Source organism: Canis lupus, chromosome 6 (assembly GCF_011100685.1).
Source record: "Canis lupus familiaris isolate Mischka breed German Shepherd chromosome 6, alternate assembly UU_Cfam_GSD_1.0, whole genome shotgun sequence".
In the NCBI taxonomy this organism is placed as follows: Eukaryota; Metazoa; Chordata; class Mammalia; order Carnivora; family Canidae; genus Canis; species Canis lupus.
Window position 1 is genome coordinate 62,474,736 of NC_049227.1, and position 18,908 is coordinate 62,493,643.

The window sequence follows — 18,908 nt, forward strand, 5'->3', positions numbered from 1 at the left end:
ATCGGGGCGCTCGCCTCCGGTCGGTGGGGGCCGACAGCCCGCGGCCCCCGCCTGTCACCCGCGCAGGGGCTGGGCGCGGGGCGGGGCCGCTCCTCCGGGAGCGTTCGCGCGGGGCCCCGCGGGCGCCGTCCCTGGGAAGAGACGTGGGGCGGGGGTGCACGCCTCGCGGGCTGCCCGCTCCCCCTGAAGAGGTCAGCGCGGGATGCGCCTTGCCCGGGGAGGGCCGCTGGGAGGAGGGTCGCGGGCCACGCGGCCCGAGCGGGCGGAGGGCCGGCGACGGAGGCGGGGCGCGGGGAGGGGCCGCCCCGGGGCGGTGTTTGTGTGCACACGTGCTTCCCCGCCGCGTGCAGCCGAGCGTGGCTGGGGCTCGCGCGCTCCCTGCTCTGACCCCGGGAGCCCGCGCGGCTGCGCTTCCCGGCCGAGGAGGACGCCCCCCGCCCCCCGCCCCCCGCTCCCCGCCCCCGCCCCCCGCGAGCTCCCGAAGCCGGAGGGGTCGGTGCGTGGGGCCCGGGGCCCGGAAGAGCTCAGGCGCTGGGGGGCGGCTTCCCCGCGGCGGCTCACGCGGGTCGCACCCGCTTCCCGGGCGGCTTTCCCGCCACATTTCTTGATAAAAGGCCCAACGCGAGGAGCCGGTGGGAAAGCGGGCTCGGGGCGCGGCGGATCCTGCGGGGCCGCGCGCATCCCCCTGCTGCTCCCGGCCGCCGCGGAAGGGTGCAAGGAGCCCCGGGTCCCCGCGGGAGGGTGCAAGGAGCCCCGGGTCCCCGCGGAAGGGTGCAGGGAGCTCCGGGCCCCCGCGGAAGGGTGCAAGATGCTCTGGGCCGCCGCGGGAGGGTGCAGGGAGCTCCGACCCCGCAGAAGGGTGCAAGGTGCTGCGGGCTGCCGCGGAAGGGTGCAAGGAGCCCCGGCCCCCGCACCCCTGCGGGAGGGTGCAGGGAGCCCCGGGTCGCCGCGGAAGGGTGCAAGGAGCCCCGGACCCCGCGGGAGGGTGCAGGGAGCTCGGGGCCCCCGTGGAAGGGTGCACGTGCACCAGGAGAGGTGGGTGAGGCGGGCCCCTCCGGTCCGCCCGCAACCCGCGCCTCGGTGCCCGCGCCCTGGTCGCGTCCCCGGTCCACCCTCCCCCCGCAGGCCCTCCCTTGGCCACTGAGCAAGGCCTGTGTCGTTGCCCCACCACCCGTGGGGCTGCTAGCTGTGACAACCTCTCGGATTAAAGCAGATCTTTTTTTTTTTTTTTTAAAGATTTTATTTATTTATGAGCAACAGAGCATGAGCAACAGAGAGAGAGGCCGAGGGACAAGCAGGCACCATGCAGGGAGCCCGATGCGGGACTCGATCCTGCGACTCCAGGATCACGCCCTGGGCGGAAGGCAGGTGCTAAACCGCTGAGCCACCCCGGGCTGCCCTAAAGCAGATCTTCGGCTCCTAGCCTGTCTTGCCGGTTTATACTTCCCTTCCAGACGGTCCCAGAAAAGGCCCTGAATAAATCTTTGGGCAGTTTGGGGTTTGTAAATTGGGTCCAGATGATTGGGGGGAGGGAGACAGGGAAAGCAAACAGAATGGATTACACCAAGGAACTGAGGAAAACTTAGACTACGTGGAATGGGAGAAGAACCCTTGCAGAGAGACTTTGGGTTGATAGCAGCTCCTGGGTGAAGGCGCTGGTCTAGAAGGTCTTTCTGTCCAGGACCTTGCAGACTCCTCTGCCATCAGTTTGTTTCACTCCAGTTGCCAGTGGGGGTGGGCGGCAGAGAATTGAGGGTAATTCGTGGTTACCTCAGATTGCACCCCCTCGCTGCTCCAGCCATACACATGCCAAGTAGGGGAAAGGTAGTTACTGATTGATCTGAGAAAATTGTTTCTCAAAAAAAAACAAAAACAAAAAACAAAAAACAACAACAACAAATCCAATTTCCTTAAGGAATTAAACATTCTTCAGTTTTTTTAAAAAGAAAAACCGCTACCAGCCCCATAGGGACGGGACTTGGCTGAAGCAGCTGATTAGCTGATGATAATGTCAGTCCACTGAATTAAACCTTAGGGTTTCTAATGAAATCCTTGAGGTTTTAATTTTCCACCATCCTTTTGTGGTGACTTTTTTATTTTTTTGTAAAAGCAGGAGCAGTTTTTTAAAGTCACAATTCTGATTAGTCACCCAAAAACATTTACAGTTTTAAAACTAGATCCTGAAAGACATTTTATTTCATGGGGCTGCTGTTAACTGAGTTACCTAATGTGAATTTGTGGAAGTAATAAAAGGAAATTAAAACCAAAAGTCAGTGTTAGATATAATGATTTAACAGTATCAGAAAGTCTCCCAGGCAGGCTGCTATTCTAAGTAAAGTGTTTCTATAGCCAAAGTGTGTGTGTTTGTGGGGAGGGGGGGTAGTTTTGGATATAAACATCTATTACATAGTTGGCATGAAATTGTATTCTTTAAAGTTGCTTAGTTATCTTTGCTTTCAGTTAGAATAAACTGATGTCTCAAGGAAAGGAATTGTAACTTATGGAAAGTAGTTTTGAGTGTTGCTTAGACATTCTGCTTGGTAATCTGTGAAGTGGCAGGAGAAAAAATAAATTTTATTATGGAAATTAAAATAACTGTGCTAGTTTCCTTGCCATGCTTTGCAACTATGACTTATTTTAGAATTTGTAACTGAATGAGAAATAAGGTAAAGACAATTTCATTTTCATTCTCATAAAAGGCTTACATTTATCCTGGCATTCATTCACTTAATCACTCACTCATTTATTCAGCAAATATTTTCTGAGCTCCAACTATGTGCCCAGTGTGGTTCTAAGCAGAAGGGATACAATGGTGGAGCAAGACACAATTGCTGTTCTTCCCATGTGCCCAGTTTAGTATAGGAAACACAAAATGAACAACCAGGTATACCAAAATGAGATAAAGGTACAGATAGGAGGACACCTAGCAGTCCTGGATAGGTGGGGTCGATAGAGAAGGGTAACCCTGGAAAGAAAGGCTGATCAAAGGAAATGAAATTCTCACCGAGACCTAACTGGAAAAGGTATGAGACTTTGCAGACAGAACAGTAAAAGGCTGAGAGGTGAGATAGCACAGTTCATTTGAGGGCCTGAAAGAAATGAAGTTGGTTGGAGCACACTTTCTAGAAGGGGAGTGACTGGAGCTGGATCTGGAGACCAAGAGACCAGATTCTGAAAGGCCTTTAAACCAGGTAACTTTCTTAGCTAAATAAATGGAGGTTAGGATGACCTGACTTCTTGATCTTGGGATCCATGTGCATGTAGAAGATGCTAGAGAAGTTGTATGCTTATTGAAACTCAAGACCACCTGATTGATAGTCTCACTAACTGAAGATTAACTCATTCATTGAACAAACTTTAACATTAGTGTGTTCCAGGAACTTTGCTACGCTAGGCAGCATTTTAACAATTTCTGGGATGTTACGAGGACAGGCTAGTTGAGGTATTTTTGCTTCCCTGCTACTGACTGGACTCTAGGCACTTTAATCACGTTAAGTCCTTAAGCATTTATCTCCCTTGTACTTCATGAATTGCCTGTATGCTTAAAATTTAACCAAAAATTCTAATGCTTCACACTGTATTAGTTATATAAGTACCTCCTGAGCTGAATTGATAGTCTCAAAAATTCATTGTATATCAATGACAACACTTTACTCCCTAAATCATATCCAACTTTATCCCTACTGCTGGGATGAGAATTGATCTTCAGTTATTTGGGTAACAAGGGACAGAAATTTTACTATTTTTGGATCTTTGCAGCTAGTAAAGAGCAAAATCTGTAAAGTCATGACTTACAGGAGATTTTTGCTTGTAAATGTAGTGTAACGGTAATTGTTGAAATTATTGATATATATCACATGTGGTTTTCAGACTATTTCGCCTTTTCCAATTGGTTTAAATTAAAATCACCAACTCATAAAAAAATAGTTTCCTAGTCACAAGATTTCACAAGTCTTTCTTACAATTATAACTTGAATTTATGTAGGAATGAGCTTCGGTAGCCTGAAGACACAATACCTGAGAGTCTCATGGATGCCCTAAACACAAAAATGCCTGGGATTCTCCTAATGTAACTTAAACCCTTTAGGTAAAGAGAACGTTGAAAAGCTCTGAAAATTATTTAGGGAAGATGCCTGGGATGAATATTCGTTCCTTAAATATTCTGAGTATGGTCTTTGGATATCTATTTCCTGTCTGATCCCCTCCAGGCCTTCACCCGTCACATGTCTGGTTATGTTTTGATTGTGGCTTCTGTCCTACTGAAAATGTGGCTAGCAGACCAGACACATAGAAATATTTCATATTTTGTTAGAGATCCTCAGATATTAATATCATGGGTTATATTTTCTGAACTTTTATTGACTGTTACCATATTGTTGACTTTTTTTAGATCTGGTCTGATTTTGTGAAATGTTTGAATAGATGTACTTCTGATAGTTTATATCAGTGACATACGGTCCACACATACAGAAAAGTGAATAAAAGCAGATGTGCTTTGAATATTTGAGAAATATTCATATTTATATACCAGTGATGCTTTTTGGTAAAGTAAATATGTGAACAAATGAGCGAACTTAGTAGACTATTTTAGGTTATTTAATTAAAAGAGCATTGGCCAGAATTGTAGGAAGACCTTTCCAGATTTATGGTTAAGCACCATGTCTAATATATAGTGATTTATGGAAGATCTTGCTAAATAATTTGATCTTTGTCCTCTAATGCTAGTATACTAACAGATCCTACCATCCACACGGATTTTAGGGTGTTATATTTAGAATGTAAAATATAAACTTTATATTATGTCATCACATGATAGATGAGTCAGCCAAGGCTCAGAACATTGAAGTGACCCATACAAGCTCACATGGTAAGTTAGAAATAGAATCAGGTTTAGTCTTTTGACTCCCAGTCTAGTTTTACTTTCTTATTTACTGTGTGGTTTTCTGTCCAAACTAATGCAGTTTTAATTTTATTCAATTACTCCAGCATGTCTTAGCACTAAATGCATACATGGTCCAGCAGGAGAGACGTAAAGCACAGCTGATGCCCTGGAGAATTCTATCTCCTGCTAATAGGGAAATGTGACATTTTTTCCTTATTAAGTGAATGTATAGTAAATGTGATTTCATGGGAGGGGGGGAAAAAACCAAAGAAATAAACAAGCCCAGCTTAACTAGGCATTTTCCAGAAAGCTTGGATTCATTAGACATCCATTTCATACAATGATGGAGTTTGGCTTTTTAACCGAGTATGTCAATTAAGCTTGATGTCTTCTCTGTGTTCCAACTTCAGGGATGAGAAAAATGGTTACAACGAAAAAAAAAAAGCTCTATCATGGCAGATATTTTTAAAAGTTCTTTCTCTTCTTTATCTCTTCTTTGTCAGTCAACTAAAAGTGCCCTTATTTATTTTACTTTACTTTTCCCAAGTGTTAAAAGAATAAGGTCCATAGGGAAGAGTTGAATTCTTCAGTCATTGGGAGATGTTACTCTTACTCCTTTCCATCATAAAAATGTTTTTTAAGTTTTAGTTTCATGTAAGAAATAGATAAAAGGTGAAGACCTGTTGCTTGTTCAGATATTTACTTACTAATTAATCCTAAAAGGTACAACATGAATGGAATATAATAAAGTTCCAATAAAAGCATTAAGAGTACAGAGAGGAGGGAGCAAGCCAAGCCGCCTTTAGGGATGATGGAAACTTCATGGAGCAGATGTTATTCAATTTAGGCTTTGATGACACTTAAGATTCTGACAGGTGGAGACTAAGAGGGCATTTCAGATACTTGCAAGGTCTCTCCAGGGAATACAGTATAATGTGATATGGCTGCAGCTTCAGGGGAAGGAGGTCGGGTGTAATGGAATCCATATTGCTATGGAGATGGATATCCATATGTTCTTCCTTAGTTGCTGCTGGTTTGGGATATAATCAGAAAAAGAAAAAAACTCTTTTAGTCATCAGTCTCTACTTCTCTATTAGTCATTGGTTTTAACACATAGGTACACTTACATAAGGTGTGGCTCAACTGATTTGTCATAATCCCCTAAGATCAGCTGGCTAAGGGATGATGTTTGATGTGTTCAGGTTTTCCTGCCTTACACCAGGAATGGACTTGTTAACATGCCTAGAAAGAATTTTATTTTTCATTTTTCTCCTCAGAGGTCATTGGGGAAGTCTATGAGTTGGCTGAATTGCTAAATGACTGCTGGTTATTATATTCTTCATTAGTTAGCTTCCTCTGAATAGAAGAGTGCCCGTTGGGTTATCTAAACTCTTAAGTGATCCAGATTACCTTGGGCAAATGAGACATGATTCCTTTCGCATTCCATTTTCTGCTAGGACGGCATAATTCCGATGCACTCTCCTTCAGTGATTATCATCCTGAGCTATTTTTTTAGTCTCACTGGTATATATCCTGCCAGTTATTTGTTGAAAATATAAAGTTGAAAGGAAGAGTCTCCTTTTTCTCAAACTCTAGATCACTTTGGGATCCATCCTGGAGAACCTAGGGTTATCATTTTAATCTCGCACAGAGGTCCTCAACTTGTTTTGTACAGTAGAATCACCTGAGGAATGTTTAAAAATCCCTGTACCACAAATTAAAATCAGAATCGTTGGGGGCAGGGGTGGAGAGGGCAGGATCCAAATATTAGTAGTTTTAAAAACTCCCCAGGTGATTCCACTGTGCAATGAAGGTAAAAACCAGATTCAAAACAGGTAGGCCTTTTCACCATCTCTTGAGCATCATCTATCCCTGAACGCTGGTCCTCAGAGCATAAACCCCAGATACACAGCATCAGCATTGCCTGGGAACTTGTTATAAATGCAAATTCTCAAACCCCACCCCAGATCCAGAGAGTCAGAAGCTCTCAGGGTGGAGCCCAGCAATCTTTAACAAGCCTTCCAGGTGACTCTGCTGCACAGTAAAGTTTGAGACCACTGATCTAGAGCAGGAGAAAAGGATAAAAACAAAATAAACAGCAAAACAACATCCCCCCCTCCCCCACCAGGCTCAAATAGTCTTATGTCATAAATTAGATGTGATTTGAGCAAAATAATATTTGTGTGTTTTAAGTACAGCGTAACTATAAATACTAAGTCTTCTAAATTGTTCCTCAGAGTCTGGTAAATGCACAATCCATATTAGAATCAGCTAGTAAAGGTGTCTACAAACTGAGGATTCACTCCAAATTTATGAATCATAATCTCTGAGGCAAGCCCAGAATCTACATTTTTCATAAGCATCTCATGTGGTTCCTTCAGCAAACTAACATTTGAGAACTATGGTTTTAAATGGATGACACCATACATAGGAATCTTTTATGTGCTTCATATAAAATATATGTTTCAAGTATTCACTCGTATCAGAAATAGAAATTTCTGTAATTGTTCAGTTGATTTGATTATAAAATTGACAGTTTTAACTATATCAAAGCTTCATCTTATAAAAGTTGTGTTCTGTACTGAATGACCACAGTGTGTGTATTTTTCACTTACTAAAATATGGTGAAGGCCATTTTAATACAAATGACAATCTCATTATACTAAGGAGAAGAGTATAATTATGCATTGTTGCTCACTTTGTAAAAGATTATCTTTGTTATATTAACGTGCTCCTTATACTAGTTGATAAAAATAAAAAATATTTATCATTGATAATAAATAGGAAATGTAGCAGTTACTATTAGTACACCAAGAACTTAATAAAAAAGAAAAAAAATCTTTCAGAGGGCTTTGTAGTTACTCCTTAGAGAACTGTATTTTACAGAAATGTCATTTGGAAAGTCCCTGGGTTAGAATAAAAGAAAAACAGAATTAGGTGATAAATTATTGTTTTCAGCAAGCTTGCCGTTACTTTTTGGAATTATCTCTATGATTTTCACTTGGGAGGTAGATATAGCCAACTATGAAGATTAGTCAAAAAAACCTATCAAAAGTTTGGTTATACTAAAAAAAAATCAAAATATTTTTACTCAGCTAATCAATATGAATGAACATTTTGATATGCAATGAGTATTGTGCTCACAATTACTGCTAATCAAAATGTTCAATGTTGACATCTACAGGCCATTGCTATTTTCAGAACCCAAATCTCATGGATCTAAGTAGAAGCGATATTCATGGCTTTGATACGATAATCAAAGGGCTTTTACATATATAGATTCATTTAAACAAATCCCTGGTTCCATAGTTTATAATCATTATAGTTAAGTGACTATAAGTTATTTTGTGTAAAGTTATATTACTTGGTATAAAATTGCATGTATGATAATTTGAGGTAATATATAGTCACAATAATAATAATAATAGTATTATTTGGACTAGTTCACATTTATTGAGTACTTCCTATGCGCCAGGTACTGTTTTGTATGCCTGACATGAAATTTTTTAGTTAATCTTCAAAAAAAGTTTATGAGATAGATTTAACAGATGAGGAGACACTGAGGTGATAAAAAGTTGCCCAAGTCATATACTTAAGTGGCAAAGCTGGAACTTAAATTCAAAGCCCTTGCTCTTAACCATTACGAGTATTAAAATACTGTGTTAATTAAAATGATAGCTTACTTCTTAATCTTGTACTAGAGTTTATTTTGGATTTTATATGATTTATAGGTTGAAAAAACCCACTAAAATTTTCCCCTTTTTTTTAGGAAACTGCTCCTTCATTTTATTGTGCTATGTGTGGCAGGGGGTGTTGTTCATGCACAAGAACAAGGTAAGAAAGTTACCTTGTTACGTATTTGCTTATATAAAAATTCTGCTTCCAAACAGCAAAAGTATATGACTTTAGAATGATCAGAACCTTAGATTCAAAATGAAACAATAAAAAATTCTACCCAGTACAATGAGAATGTAAGGGTGAAAAAAACCAATTTTGGGGGGAAATATGACCTTTAAAAAATTACTCAGATCTTCCATCTGTGAAATTGCTTACATTTTTAAGCAAACTCTCTATAAAAGGGAAGTTTTGTATAGTGAAAAGGCTTTGCTTGTGACTTCATTGAAGTGGGAGTTCTTGGGGGTGGCGAACTGTGACTGAGTTACCTTTGCACTTCTTGAAACAACACGAGCATATACGAAATGTTCCATCTAGATTTACATCATTGAGAAACAAAATACAATTTGCATACCAGTGGGTTTGGGATTTTATTTAATTCAAATGGAGAGGTTTAGAAAATTGTTCAACGTTTTGTTTTTGTGTGCTAGCTAGTTGCTGGGTACTACCCAGATGATGATCAAGTTTCAGGAATCTATGTATTCTCAAATTTATTCATTTATTAAACAGCATTTTAAAAAGTATCTTCTACTTGCCACATAATGTCCTAATTGCCAGTGATAGAAATATAAATAAGATAATGTCTCTGGTCTCAAAATGTAAAGACAAGTGCCTTTGTCAAAGATTAAAAAATACAAAGTCCAAGTCAAAGAGAAAAACCCTGGAACTATGCTGCATCCACAGAGAGTATCAGCATGGCTCCAATTTTTTTTTTTTTTTAAACTCCTCTGTCTTCCATCAGCAGGGCTGCCAAATTATTCATTCTGACAAAACCAACATTTCAGTTCACTGACCAGTTCCACAAGCCACTTGGTCAATCAACTAAACAACAATAAGAAAGAGAGAAAGAAATGGAATATACATAGGTAGAGAGAGGGTGCATAAAGGAAGGGGTCATCCTCTATCTGATTGACCAAACTGACAAGTAGGCAGCTAAGTTCTCTGTCAAGTAGCACGTAGATGAATTAAAAGATATCTTGGAAGGCATCTTCTAATTCTGTTTTACGGTTAAATTAGGTTAAATTTAACCTAATTTTCTGGTTAAATTAGGTCGGATGTCACATAGAGCTTCATGAAATGCTGTTCTTGACCAAGTCATTGCTGTTACTTTATTTTGATTTAATTAGCCATGAAGAAGAGAGGAATTGTATCTTTTAGTTCACTGTTACTACTATTGTTATACCTTCTGAGAATTTAATTGTGTACCAGCCCTATGCTTGTAGAATATATATTCACCACTACCTCATCACAGAGTTTTTGTAATTATGCCCATGATATAGCTGCTGAAACATAAATTAAGAAGAATAAATAACTAGCCCAAGGGTTATAGGCTAATGAATAGAAGAACCAAGATTTGAACTCAAGTATTTTGATTGCAAAGTCTACAAATTCTTTAAAATTAAGCTTCTTGAACCACAGAGAAGATCAAAAAGAGAAGGAGAATTGTCATTATTAATTATGTATATATTCTGTGGCTTGTCCTTTGCTGGTACTTTACATGTAATATTCTGATCTTCACAGTGAGCCTTTAGGATAGGGATTATAGATGAAGAAACTGAGGCTCACAGAAGGCTTTTACTCAGGCTCTTACAACTAGGACTTGAATCTAGGCCTGTCCATCTCTGACAACAGAAAACCCTCTTTCCACTACCCGTCTTCTTATTTTATAATTACCATCTGCTGGCGTGGTTTGAAAGCTTCTTATACAGACTTTCATCCCCCACCCCATACTTGAAGCCTCATGCCTCCCTCTTAAATTCACTGACCAGATATAAACATCTGTTATTTGCCATGTTTTCAGTTATTCCATTAAGTTTTAATACAGCCAAGAAAATAATTTTATTTTATTTTATTTTTTATTTTTTTATTTTTTTAAGAAAATAATTTTAAATAACCTTGTTCATAAATTTAAATTCTGGGGGGCACCTGGGTGGCTCAGTCAGTCAAACGACTGCATTTGGCTCAGGTCAAGATCCTGGGGTCCAGAGATTGAGCCCTGCTTTGGGCTCCCTGCTCAGTGGGGAGTCTGCTTCTGCTTCTCCTTCCGCTGCATGCATCACCACCCCCAGCTCATGTACGTGTGCTGTCTCTCAAATAAGTAGATAAAAATCTTTTTTAAAAAATTAAAATTTTGAATTTGTTTTATAACCAAGTTTTAGATATAACCTATTGAATACATGATTCTGCTTCAAGGAAAAATTAATTATTTACAGCTTTTTTTGAGGATTTGACAGATCTAGATCCCTTTTCTTATCTTATATAGAGTCTGCTTTCCTTTTTACCCAGTCTGTGTTTGTAAGCTGGCTGCCAGAGATGGACCTAGCTGCAGTACTTCTACATGGTAACATACACCCTGCAAGATGTGTAGCTAATCCTCAACATACACAGCATTCTCAGGTTCATGATCCCTAGGTGTGAAAACCACATGTGTAGAAACCTCTATGTGTAGAATACTCATTTCCAAAAAGAATATTTCCTGTGGAAATGAATCCAAAATGTGTTTATTGTTAACGGAGAATCAGCTCATTCTAGCTACAGTTCTCTAAGTATTTTCTGCCAAAACCCCTTATGGACACTTAACCAAAAACTTTACACATTAGTTGGTTAAAGCTTCATTTCTCATTTTATAAACAAATTTGCTTTATCTCTTTATCCATAATAGATGTGTTATTTACAACAGGAATACTTTAAAGTCACAATTGCCACTTTAAACATACCTAGTGTAACTAAATAAAGCACAGGTATTCTAGAACCAGAAGCCAGGTTCCAGTACTTACTAGGTATATGATCTGGAGCAAGTCAAATACTCTGAGCTTCATTTTCAGCAAAGTGAAAATAATAAGAGTGAAGTAATAAGAATGAAGTAATAAGAGTTCTTACCACATAGAGTTGTATGGATAAAATGAGATAATACATGTCAAGTGTTTAGTGCATGCCTGTTATTTGATGAAGACACAGTAATCTTTTTCAGGAAAAAAAGATGCTTATGATCCTTCTCTTTTCCCATATACTCATAATATTAAAAAACTGAAATAAACTAAAGTAGTTGAATTTAAGCAACTCCTTTAGTTCCTTCACTCAGTGAGCTGGAAGCCAGGCAGCTTGTATTTGAGTCTTGATTTTAGCACTATTTGGCTGAGACTAAATAGAACAATAGAAAGCAGATATTGGGCAATTATCTGGTTAATTTAATCAATTTAGGTAAATTGGTTAAGACAAACATATTAAGGCTTATATTATTTTTCTTATTTACAACTTTGTGACTTTATTTTTTAAAAGATTTTATTTATTTATTTGAGAGAGAGAAAGCATGAGAGAGGGGAGGGTCAGAGGGGCAGCAGATCCTTGCTGAGCAGGAAGCCTGATGTGGGGCTCCATCCTGGGACTCTGGGATCATGACCTGAGCTAAAGGCAGATACTTAGCCAACTGAGCCATCTAGGTGTTCCTTTGTGATTTTATTTTAAACAATCATGTAATTTTTTCATTTATACAAACTAGAAAGCTTGGAGATTTCACTGACCCAGATATATGAAAATTTTAACGGCAAAAATTTATTAAATTATGTGCTATATTATATTTAGTTATTTAATGAGCTAACATAATTTTTATACTGTGATGTGATATTTTTAACTTTAAAAGTTGATAACTTTTAAATCTTTTAAGCTACACTAAGAAATGTAAAAATCCTTACATTTATGAGGGACAAACATGATATTACTGTTGTTCGTCCAATTTATGAATATTAGAATATTGTTGAATATTGACAGCTACAATGTTTCCTTGGCTCTCTTATGAAAAGAAGTGTTTGTAAAACTTACAAAATAAGTACAACAATTGGCTCTCCCATGTCTTTTTCTTTAGGCATAGTTTATACTGCACCATAGAGTTAATTATATAGCCACTGGATTTAATGTCAGATACTTGGGTATGAGTCATAATTTCATCATTTACTGAGATTCAATTTCTCCTTTTTCTCACCCTTTTCCTATTCTTCTTTTCTCTTCCCACTTTATCTCCCTCTCTCTCTTTCCATTTTCCTCTCTTCCCTCTCTCCTTCCTTCTTTTCTTCTAACTAGTGACAATAGTATTAATGATGCTTACTATACAAGTTTCAAATTAAAAATAAGCAAGGTTGTAGTGTCTGTGGCTATATCTCAGCATCAGCCCTGCAGGCTTAGAAGATTGATTTTATTAGCAAATTGAGTACAATCTATTTGTCTTTAGTGTATAACAAAACAACAACAAACAAAAATTACACTGAAGTCTTACAGAGGAGGTAATATTTCAACTGAATCTTATAAAATGAGTAAATTTGGCATGAAAGGATATACTTAGAGGGGTCTGAAAGAATAGGATTAAAAAAAAAACCAGATACATTTGACATAGCAAGAGATTTAAGAAAAGTAAAAGAAAAAAAATTGTGAGTGGCAAATGCCATGAAGTAAGCAGATACCATTGAAGGAAAAATGTGTAAGAGCTAGTGTAGATTAGGGGGCAGTCACCAAGACCAAGGTTACTTCTGACCAATTATAAGTTTGAGTCCCCAAGATAATTTTCAGTCTCAATAATGCTTTAGAAGAATTTATAGAACCCAGTGTAACCTGTTATAGTTATGGTTTATTACAGCAAAAGAGAATGCATTAACATCAACCAACAGAAGAGACACATGGGTTAGGGTCTAGGAAAGTCCCACATATGGAGCTTCCAGTTGTCCTCTCCCAGTGGAATGAGTGCCAACTTTCCCAGCAATGATATGTGACAGTATGCACAGAATATTGCCAACCAGTGAAACTCACCTGAGCCCTTATGTCCAGAGTCTATATTGGGGCTCTGCCCCAATGGACATGGTGGACTGCCCATGTAGCTGACCTTAGTTTCTGAAGTCCCTCTTGAGGTTGAATGGATACCACATGACCAAAGCCCTTACCATAAATCATGTTGTTGGACTATTTGCTATGGTTCATAACCCTCAGATAAACAAATATATCTTTATAAGGCAAGATATTCAAGGGTTTATTGAGTGCCTTCTAGAAGCCGAGAACAAACGTATGTCTACTCTTTGGGCAAGGTTAAATTTTTTACTACACAAGTGGCATGTGGACTTTGGGTACCATAATAGAAAGGGTGGAAAAGAAGGACAGAAAAGTAAAATCAAGATGAGGGGTCCCAATGATCCACTTGCATAATTTGACAATAAGACCACCATACCACTACAATTATACAAATAATCCTGAATATGCTAATCTGCTCAACCTCATCAACTGTGAGGTTGAACATAACAATTCCATGTGAATATCAACACAAAAATTACTTTAAAATGAAGTCACAATCCTTTAATCAAAGAGTGAGGGGATGGAATATAGTAAAAAGATATTTTTATTAAAAATTTTTTTTAAAGATTTTATTTATTTATTCATGAAAGACACACACACACAGAGAGGCAGACACACAGGCAGAGGGAGAAGCAGGCTCCCTGAGAGGAGCCTGATGCTGGACCTGATCCGAGGATGGGGATCACATCCTGAGCCAAAGGCAGAGACTCAACCACTGAGCCACCTACTTACCTGGTAAAAATATTTTTTAAAATAGGATATCCATAAGGCTTAAAGAGCAGATATACTTCATTCCTTGTTTAATGGTTTTCTTTTACTTCTAGTATATTCTCTTGCGAAAGTGATCCTTTTTTCCTACATTCTAAATCTTCCTGTTCTGATATTTTGGGTTTGATTACCTTTGATGTTTAGCATAGATTAAAAAGGGGAAAGCTTATTAGGAATGAATGAGATACGAGACTGGAAATGCAGGCAGGGGTTAGATCACGAAGGGCTTGAGGGCTAAAATAAGAAGTTTCAGTTTTATATGAAAGCTTTGAGAACTACTGATGTGTTATAGGAAGCAGTGTCATGAACTAAATGTTCATTTTGTTCTGTACAAAGAGAGAAAGGTTTCCCTGGCAGCAGTGTGGATGAAAGATTGGATAAGGATGTCTTAAAAGAGGCAGAGAAATCTATTAGGAGACTAATATAATAATCTAAGGATAAAGAGAGCTTAACTAAAGTTTGTGTTGGACTTGGTGACTGAATAGCTATGGAGAATGGTTGGAAAGGGAGTATCAAAGGTGATTACCAGGTTTCTGGGTTAGATGGCTGGATTGATTGATTCATTCATTCAAGCAATACTTTGGACCCACTTTGTCTTAGTCATTATTCTACATGATGGAATATAATAGTAAAACATGGTGAAGTGCTACCCTCATGGACTTACATTTCAACTGGGGAATAAAGCGGTAGGCAATTCTCTGTATATATAATGTGATATATATATATATAATGTATGATATATTTATGTATATCTTCCCCTCAATTCTCAGTGCTGTGAAGAAAACATAAAGCATGGGAAGATGTTGGAGAGTCACTGGGGCAAGGAGAAGGACAATTTTATATTTTAGGTATTGTCAGGGAAGACCTCTCTGACGAGATCACATTTGAGTCTAGATCTGAATGAACTCAAGGGTTCAGATCATTCTAAACAGAAAGAACAATAAGTACAAACACCAGGAATTCAAAATGAGGTTAGTGATTTTAAGGAATAAGAAAGGAAAAGCATGGCTGGTGCAAAGTAAGGTGGGATGAAATGCAAAGAGATAAGAGAGGTAAGAAGGGGGCTGATGACAGAGGTTTCATACACCATGTTAAGAGTCTGGATTGTATTTTTTACTGTAACGGGAAGCCATGGGCAGAATTTGTTCAGGAGATTGGCATGATAGAATTGACACTATAAACATAGAACTCTGGCTGGTGGTTTGGGAATGGGACTCTTTGCTAAGAGAGGCACTAAAATAAGAGGAACAAATGTGGGGGAAAATATATTGAGTGAGAAGTGCTTGCAGGACGTCTAGTCTCTACCACATAAGTTTAGTAGGCGATTGGATATGCAAATCCAGAAGAGAGGTTTGTGAGTCAGCATATGTGGTTGTTGAAATCATGTTTTGGGTGAAGTCATTGTGTTTACAGTAAAAAGAGCAAAGCCCGTTGTCTTGGTGACACCATGATTTATTCTGTTTAAGAAGCAAATAGGTGAAAGAGATAAAAATCTGTTCTGCTGTTAGGTGACATATGCATTTCTAAATTGCTATGCTGAGAGGTTGAGTCAGGAGGACTGCCTGCTTTCAGGTTCTGCCTCTACACTTCCTACTTGGGTGATCTTGGGAAAGTTATTCAGATTCTCTGTGACCTAGTTTTTATGTCTGTCAGATAGAGTTAACCATAGTACCTACCTCACAGGGTTATTGTGAGCTTTATGTGGCTTAATGAAGTTGTGAAAACAGTGCTTGGTACATGGAATTAATGAATGCTGCTACTATTTTTATTCTGTAAAAAAAATGCAAAGTGCAACAAATGAATAAACAAAAAGCAGGATCAGAACTATAAATACAGAGAACAAACTGATGGCTGCCAGAGGGAAGGAGAATGGGGGGATGGCAAGACGGGTGAAGGAGAGTGGGAGGTTACAGGCTTCCAGTTATGGAATGAAGTCATGGGGATGAAAGATACAGCATAGGGACTATAGTCAATGGTATTGTAATAGTGTATGGGGACACATGGTAGCTACACTTATAGTGAGCATAGCATAATGTATAGATTTGTTGACTATGTTGTACACTTGAAACTATAGTGTCAACTATACTCAAGAAAAGTATTTAGAAAAAAATTTCTAATTAAAAAAATTTCTTAATGAAAAGAAAGGCAAAGCACTTAATGAAGTGCCTAGTTGGTAATCAGTATTCTTTAAATAGTAACTGATTTCCCAAGTAGCACAAACTGGATTGATTTTGTGGTTAGGGCCACTAATGAAACAAGTAACCTATTATAGCCAACTAAGTTTTTTCTTGCTGTATTCATCAGTACTAATTATCTAAATTTAACTTCCAAATTGCAGTTTGGTGATATCCAGGGCCAGACCTAAATTAACAATGGTCTGTCCTCTGATAGAAGACTTTCATTCTCCTGTTCTCCCCAGACCCTCTCATATGTGCCTTTTATCCTTAAGACTTCTCTGTTCTCATATCAGTATCTGCCACAAAATTTAAGCTAAACATATTCACATTAAGATTTGAAAGTTTAAGTAGGATTAACATTTAGATGTCCACTCAGATACCAATTCTGTTGGCAACCTAGGGGGTATTGCCCACTGTGAGATTCAGTGGGAAGAAATAACCCTGCCATGATTGATTGTGAGACTTGCCAAAGAATATGCCAGGTGATGTGGAGAATAGAGTGCCTGTAAGGTAGTGTGGTGAGACAAAGATTATAGACTTTGAGGCTAGACTGATTGGACTTATATCTATTTCTAGTATTTATCAGCCATATGATCTTGACCAGGTTACATAATCTCTCTGGGCTTCAGATTCTTCATCTTTGAAATACATATAGATTTTATTTTTTTATTTTTTATTTTTTTAAAGATTTATTTATTTATTTATTTATGATATATATATATATATATATATATATATATAGAGAGAGAGAGAGAGAGAGAGAGAGAGAGAGAGAGAGAGGCAGAGACACAGGAGGAGGGAGAAGCAGGCTCCATGCCAGGAGCCCGATGTGGGACTCAATCCCAAGACTCCAGGATCATGCCCTGGGCCAAAGGCAGGCGCTAAACCGCTGAGCCACCCAGGGATCCCCTACATATAGACTTTAAATATAAACTTGAAATCATGAGATATTATCTTCCCACTTCTGTTTTTGTATATCATACAAAAAGAAAAAAAGATGAATGAAATAGTAAATAACCCTGAAAACTCCATTTCCAGCAAAACTAGGGGAATGATAAAATCTACAAACTCTCAAAATATGCTGAGAAAAACATAAAAGTGCCTGTATAACCACACACTTTTTAAATGAGGAGCATACCCCAAAGTACCTTAACCTTGAGCCCCTATACAAAACAACTGCTACAGGATCTGGGGAGGACAGAAGCTGCCCAGGAGCAAGTACAAGAAAGAAGCACAGATAATAGCTAAATGGCTCGGTGAGGAAAGATCTCAGAACATGCACAAATCTACTTCCTAAGGTGAAGGATTCATTCTGAAGCATATAGCAATGAGAGTGGATACTGGGGAAGGAGAGTAGGGTGTTGCCAACTAGGATGGCTATAGAAGTTCTGCTAGATTAGGTCTGATCCAGAGAAGAAGGTGAGGCTATATCAAAAGGCCACTTGAAAGAACTCTGGTAATGTTGAAACAGCCTTTGGGTTTTGAGATTTGGAAGGCATGCCCCTTTGTCTTCTCCCTAGCATCTTTCTATTGAGTATGAAATAGTGAGTAACTAAAAGCAACACAGCATAAATAGAAAGGTACAATAAGAAAAATATAGGTGAAAGCAGCAAAATGAGAATGCACAGATAAAAAAAATCACGATGAAGGAAGATCATAAAACAGAAATATAAGAACTCAAGAGAAGGAAGAGATGGCAAGATATTAAAGGGATATGAATTGTGAGCTTGTAGAACTCAGAAAAGGTGTCGTAGGAAAAATCCTTTTTATAAATCAAGAGGAAATTGGAAGGAACACAAAAAGAGGTTAGAAATTATAGAAAACATGGTAAAGGCAGGAATGAAAAAACAGAACTGAAGATAAATAACATATTTTAAAAGATTGCAGAGAAATGATAGATATAGAAGACAGTGGTGGAGATTAAACATACTTATAATAGTAATTTTTGAAGAGGAAAACCACAACTATAAAATAGAACAAATATTCAGGGATCCAATTCATGAAAACTTTGCTGGAGGGAACAGCAAATGGGCATACTATATGCCTGGAAACATTTATCCAGAATGGTTAATATGAAGCCATATCCTAATAAAATTTGTACTTCAAGGATAAAGAGCAGCAGTTTTGGGGCATGTTGGTTAAAAAAAAAAAATTGAGTCACTTAGAGGGAGAAACAAAATTAGCTGCCTTCAGATTTTTCTATCCTAACATTCCATACCTATAGATAGTGGAATCATATCTTGAATAAGATAATCAAGGAAAGAAGACATTAGCAACGAATTTTATGTCCAATGAAACTTAAGATACAATGCTATCAGCAGGGATGCTTTGGTGGCTCAGCGGTTGATCGTCTG

At 38.8% G+C, this 18,908-nt stretch overlaps 1 protein-coding gene across 5 annotated transcripts in view; it reads left to right on the forward strand.

The window, feature by feature from the left end:
• Nucleotides 1-18,908, forward strand: part of COL24A1 (collagen type XXIV alpha 1 chain) — a 387,148-nt gene that overhangs the window by 1,112 nt on the left and 367,128 nt on the right. For all 5 annotated transcript variants that reach the window (XM_038541487.1, XM_038541490.1, XM_038541491.1 and 2 more), the window contains exon 3: nt 8,652-8,716. In XM_038541487.1, coding sequence (XP_038397415.1) covers nt 8,652-8,716 — 65 coding nt within the window. The remainder of the gene's footprint in view (nt 1-8,651; nt 8,717-18,908) is intronic.